Here is a 5850-nt window from a genome sequence, read left to right as displayed (position 1 = left end):
TGGCTATGGAAAAACACCCTTGAGCCAGCCCCAGAGGTGCTTTAAACTTCGTACGTGTCAGTTTTTTGATTCTTTTTTTAGACAAGCATGTCAGTTTTTGATGCGACCCAATCAATCAAACGGACCAATTTCCTTTCGTATAGGCCTGGTTGGGCTGGATGCGAACAACCAAACGCGTCATAAGCGTAACAGACATAATACGTCAACGCTCGGTATAAGCGTACACTGCTTTTATCCTGTATATCTGTATATACAGGCGTAACAGGCCGCAGCTCGGCGGCATCTTCTCTCCTAATCCAAAAGTGCGCGTGCTTCCTTGTCGCGTCTGTACGGAGCTGAGGAGGAGATGGACGCCATGGCAGCGGTCGCCAGAACGGGGCCTTCCCTCGCCGCCGCCGGCCACAGGAGCTCCGCAACGTTCCGGCCGTCGGCGTCACTCTCCTTCGCCTCCGCTTCCTCGAGGAACCGCGGCCGCGTCGGGCTGAGCACGGCGGGGTGGAACCAGAGGGCAACCAGGGTAGCTCGCGCCACCCCCAACCGCATCGTCGCCTCCTCGGTTGGTTCCCTGGACTTGGCTCTCACCTACTTGCGCTCGCTCGAGGCTTCTTGTTGGACATTAGGGCCGGCTAGGATCGAAATTTTGTTTGGTGTTGCTGTGAATTGTCATGGTTTTGGTTTACTGTAGTATTGGTTGAGCTCAGTTATTCAGTAAATGGAAAAAGATGAGCTGCTTGTTAAGAAATACCCCCTTCTAATTGCGGGTGACCATGCACACATGAAGAAAATGCACCATAATGTGGCTAATGCGATATTTTGCCTGGCCCAGCCTGAACTTTTTCCAACCATTTTAAGTAATTGTCTATGTCACTGTCGGTAGGAACTGAAATAGAAGCGAAATTAAGCTGTTGTCTTTCTGTCAGTCAGCGACCGGCAATTCTGGCAGTGTATAGCACTGAAATTGAACTAGGATATCAATTCAGGAAAGGGAGTGATCGATAGCTTAGTTCACTTATAATTGCAGGTGACTATGGACAGATGAAGAAAAAGTTTCCAACCATTTTGAGTAATTATCTATGTCAATGTCGGTAGGAACTGAAATTGAAGTGAAATTAAGCTGCTATCTTTCTGTCAGTTGCCGACCGACAATTTGGCAATGTATAGCACTGAAATTGAACTAAGATATCAATTCAGGAAATGGAGTATCTGATATCTTAGTTCCTTTCTAATTGCAGGTGACTATGCACACATGAAGAAAATGCATCATAATGTGTCTAATTCCATATTTTGCCTGGTCTAGCCTGAACTTTTTCCAACCATTTTAAGTAAATGTCTATGTGAATGTCGGTAGGAACTGAAATTGAAGTGAAATTAAGCTGTTGTCTTTCTGTCAGTTAGCGACCGACAGTTTTGGCAATGTATAGCACTGAAATTGAACTAAGATGTCAATGCAGGAAATAGAGTAATTGTTATCTTAGTTCCCTTCTAATTGCGGGTGACTATGCACACACGAGCCTGAACTTCTTCCAACCATTTTAAGTAATTGTCTATGTGACTGTCGGTAGGAACTGAAATAGAAGTGAAGTTAAGTTGTTGTCTTTCTGTCAGTTGGCAACCAGCAATTTTGGCAATGTATAGCACTGAGACATGCTACATTGTGTTGATTACCAAATAAAAGTCAGATTATTCCATGATGAATGTACCTAGATCACATCTTTTGGTCTGTTTTTCTGTTAACTATCAAACTGTAAGACGGGCTGTCTTCTGTTTACTACTCCCTCCGTCCCCACAATATAAGAGTGTTTTTGACACTACACTAGTGTTAAAAACGCTCTTATATTATGGAACGGAGGGAGTAGATTGTTTTGTAAGGGAAAAATGCCATTTTCATTAAGTACTTTTTAGTAGATTTTGCATCTTGTTGTCGTTTCAACTCTAGCTATGGAACTATCAGTCGGATTCCTCGAAATTTATTGATCTGTGCTGTATAGTGGTTGTATCCATTACACATGCTACAATTGTGTGTTCACCAGAATTCCGGTCAAACTTTTGACCTTAGTTTTCGCGCAGGGATCTCTGTGTTCTGATTGTGATTTTTTTGAGAATTGTAACAATGTGTTGGGTAGTTAAGGATGTTAAAAGGCATGTAGGCAAGTTCCTCTTCCAACCTCTCTCCAAAAGGGTAATGCTATCAATAACTTTATCTGTTTTGACACATGCATAAACACAGAGTAGGGATCTTTCCTGGCTGAGTCCTGGTCTCATGGTTTTGTTTGGTATGCTCTTATATTAAACCTACTAGAACTTCAGAAATGGCTTAGTTATTTTGAGAATTTGTTAAAGTTGATGTAGTCCTTTTACCAAATTCCTGGAAGATTCAGCAAAGCATTTTTCTCAAGTTTTAGGAATGTAATAGCGGGTAGATGGTTCTCAGTGAAGTCATCATTTGCTAATCCCTTTTACCAAGACAAGGTTGATCAGTAAACTTTTTAAGGGCAGTCGACGAGTAATGGACTCGGGGAACCTAATGCATACATTTATTTGCTACCCAAGATTGTTATCCAAGGAATAAAACCCAGTAAACGATGTGGCCACACCCCTAAACACAACCGGTTCGTAATCATCAATGTTTGATATTTGTTATTTTTATTGACTATGACAGGTCACCTCTTTACCAAGCTGAGGCCAACTATGCCTAATTTTCCGAATTGTAAACATGATTTGGTTCTCCATTCTATTAGATTGAGCCAAGGTGATCCTCCAAGGTGTACAATAATTGATGTATCACTAAAAGGGCAGCCCGGTGCACGTTGCTCCCGCTTGCGCAGGAACCGTGGAAGTGCCCAACCACTTTGGGTCTTTTGTACGCAGGCTTTCCCTACATTTCTGCAAGAGGCTGTTTCCAGGACTCGAACCCGTGACCTCATGGTCACAAGGCAACAACTTACCTCTGTGCCAAGGCCCCCCTTCCAATAATGGATGTATCACTAATTTGGAAATTTGCAGCCTGCTTGTTTTGCATTGGCTGTTGTATTTGATGCCTGAAAGATATAATAGATGTTGTTCCATTTAAGAGTTCCAACTTAGTTCATCCCTTCTCAGAAAAGTAAACCGATGACTTCCAGTTTACGACATTACCAGCTATTCCTTTTCCAATTAAGAAACTAAGAAACATTGTGGTCTATCTTGTTAACTATGAGATATTTGCTTAATTAGATTTTTTTTTTGTGCAGGAGGTTGAGCAGACCTACATTATGATCAAACCTGACGGTGTTCAGCGTGGTCTGGTATGTGCTTCTTGACTTTTATCATTGTGTTGGTATCTGTTGTTTGTTTCAGTTCAGATAAAACATATAGTCTTCGCCTGTAGGTTGGAGAGATTATTTCTCGCTTCGAGAAGAAGGGCTTTTTGCTGAAGGGGCTGAAGCTTTTTCAGTGCCCCAAAGACTTGGCTCAGGTTTGCTTTAAAAATGCATTAAATCTTTCAAAGCTGCTGTCACTTTTTAGTGCTTACTTAGCATGGTAAAATGTTCAGTGTAATTATAACCAATACCTTTTTTCTAAAGGAAAGCATCATCCTTCTGTCACTCTGTCAGTTTAATAGTTCAAAATGGTACCATTGATCACTCGCATTGGTTAAAATGCCAGCATCAAATAGTATTTGTCACAGTAGAACACCGTAGCCCAGTTTATTTTGTTAAACGTCATTTTTTGTAACACTATGTATCTGCCATAATAGAATGTACTCAAAAATTTCTTAGCATGTGTCAGCCAAGCAGTTTATAGAAAACATTTTCTGAAAATATTACTCAGATCTGGTCAAGCCAGATTTTCTACAAGTCAAAAAGAGCACAAGGTCTTGTCTTTGTTTTCACATAGAGAAGTAGAGACTATGTGAAAGTCAACGAATTGAAAATGCTTTTACATACTAAGTTAATAACTCTCCTATTCTGTCTTTTTTACCTCAGGAACATTACAAGGATCTGAAGGAGAGACCTTTCTTTCCCAATTTAATCGACTACATAACTTCTGGTCCTGTAGTCTGCATGGTATATATTTGTAAAGAACTGAAGATATTTGCAACTTCGCATTTTGATCAATATGAATTTCGCCTTTATATTAGTTTTGTTATTTTGTTCTCTAAGGCCTGGGAGGGTGATGGTGTTGTTGCGTCAGCTCGCAAACTGATCGGAGCTACTAACCCCCTTCAAGCTGAGCCAGGGACCATAAGGGGTGATCTTGCAGTTCAAACAGGAAGGTTGGCGCCCATGCCTTTCCATGTCTTCACACTATTATTTGCAGTACTCCTGTTTCATTTTATTTTATTTCACCTCTATTTACACCCTCTATGTGTACCAAAGAAATTATCATGGAACATTGCTTTTTCAGGAATGTCGTCCACGGAAGTGACAGCCCTGATAACGGCAAGCGAGAAATCGGTAAGTTTTGCCAATGGCGGATCTAGCGGGGGTGGCACCCCCTACAAAAATGCAAAATAATATGTATACTATATTTAATATTAATTCGGTAACAACTTAGAGCTATTTCAGACTATTTAGGCTAAATTATACTATTTTAGCTTAAGTTATTTAAATTTTGTACCGACGTGTTGAAGTTTGGCACCCCTAGTACTTAGAATCTCGGTCCTTCAGTGAGTTTTGCAGCAATTTGGTGCACTGCCGGTTGCTATTCAGTTGATTCAGCATTTGTATGGTTACAGTGTGAATGTTAGCTTGAAGGGAGCTTGGTTCGCAGCAATTGAGTGCACCGCTATTTGCAGCAATTCTTGACAATAAAAAACTTATGTTCTTGTCCTATCTGTAGGATTATGGTTCAAAGAGGGTGAGCTTGCTCAATGGGAATCAGTTCAAACACCCTGGCTTATAGAGTGATCTTTGCATATCACTGCAAGAACCATGATCCAATACTTATTTGGTCAACTTGATTCTGAGGGGGCCATGTATGAGTTTACTTCTACCAAGTAAAGTAGCCAGTCAGGGCTCCAAAATTTTCACCATTGCTCACCTGTATGTTCTTTCTTTCTTTGTAATGTTGAGCGGGTTCAGAACTCTGGCCTTTGGTCAGTATAAAGCTTCCTGTTGAGAACTGGACGAAATCACTATTCTGATCTTTTCAACAATCTTTGCCACAAAATGAACTCGACATGAAAGTATTTTACGATCTGACCCTTTTAGCAACGCCACAGCCCGTGGCGTTTCTTCTCCATATAGAAATGCCGGAGTAGCTTGCGTTTCAGATCCACATTCGAACGCCGAGCTAGCTAGCGTTTCCGACCCACATGGAAACGCCAAGCACGTTGGCGTTGCCGCCCAGGCCGAAACGCCATGATCATTGGCGTTTGTAGCATAAACTCCCGCCGGCTCCAGGTGAAGTACTCTTACTGCTCACTCTGTAGCACCTGATAGGCTGGCCTGGCTCTACTCATTGATTCACCCTTCAGCACGGCCCTCCTTTCAATTCCCTCGTAGGCACTGCTTCCGCATTTCAGTACCTAGCTTCAGCCAGCATCCATTCTTTAATTCAACCTGTGTTGTGTACGTTGGCCCTACAGCATGCATGCAAACTATCGGCTACAAACGCCAAGCATCATGGCGTTTCGGTCTGGGCGGCAACGCCAACGTGCTTGGCGTTTCGATGCGGGTCGGAAGCGCTAGCTAGCTTGGCGTTCGAATGTGGATCCGAAACGTGAGCTACTTCACTTTGTGACAAAGATTGCTGAAAAGGTCAGAATAGTGATTTCGGCCTTGAGAACTTTCTTCTACTCAGATGTTAATGTTTTGATGAAGAATCAATGCAAAAAAGTTCCAAGGCGTGGACACCGTATACTCTTCT

The 5850-nt window shown here is 42.0% G+C and overlaps 1 protein-coding gene across 1 annotated transcript; it reads left to right on the top strand.

The window, feature by feature from the left end:
- Positions 1-253: 253 nt before the first annotated feature.
- LOC123119794 (nucleoside diphosphate kinase 2, chloroplastic) lies at positions 254-5155 on the top strand. Its single transcript, XM_044539721.1, has 7 exons — positions 254-556; positions 3231-3284; positions 3368-3454; positions 3966-4046; positions 4143-4255; positions 4387-4436; positions 4822-5155. Exons 1-7 carry the CDS (start codon positions 347-349, stop codon positions 4887-4889), a joined length of 663 nt encoding a protein of 220 aa, XP_044395656.1. The 5' UTR covers positions 254-346; the 3' UTR covers positions 4890-5155.
- Positions 5156-5850: the final 695 nt, after the last annotated feature.

The sequence above is a fragment of the Triticum aestivum genome, chromosome 5D (genome assembly GCF_018294505.1).
Source record: "Triticum aestivum cultivar Chinese Spring chromosome 5D, IWGSC CS RefSeq v2.1, whole genome shotgun sequence".
In the NCBI taxonomy this organism is placed as follows: domain Eukaryota; kingdom Viridiplantae; phylum Streptophyta; class Magnoliopsida; order Poales; family Poaceae; genus Triticum; species Triticum aestivum.
This window is presented reverse-complemented; position numbering and strand designations above follow the sequence as displayed.

Excerpts from the sequence above, each read along its gene's own strand:
- LOC123119794 (XM_044539721.1), top strand. The coding sequence starts at position 347 with ATGGACGCCATGGCAGCGGTCGCCAGAACGGGGCCTTCCCTCGCCGCC. Across the intron at positions 557-3,230 it reads ACCGCATCGTCGCCTCCTCG|GAGGTTGAGCAGACCTACAT; the intron begins GTTGGTTCCCTG and ends TTTTTTGTGCAG. Across the intron at positions 4,047-4,142 it reads CTGGTCCTGTAGTCTGCATG|GCCTGGGAGGGTGATGGTGT; the intron begins GTATATATTTGT and ends TTGTTCTCTAAG.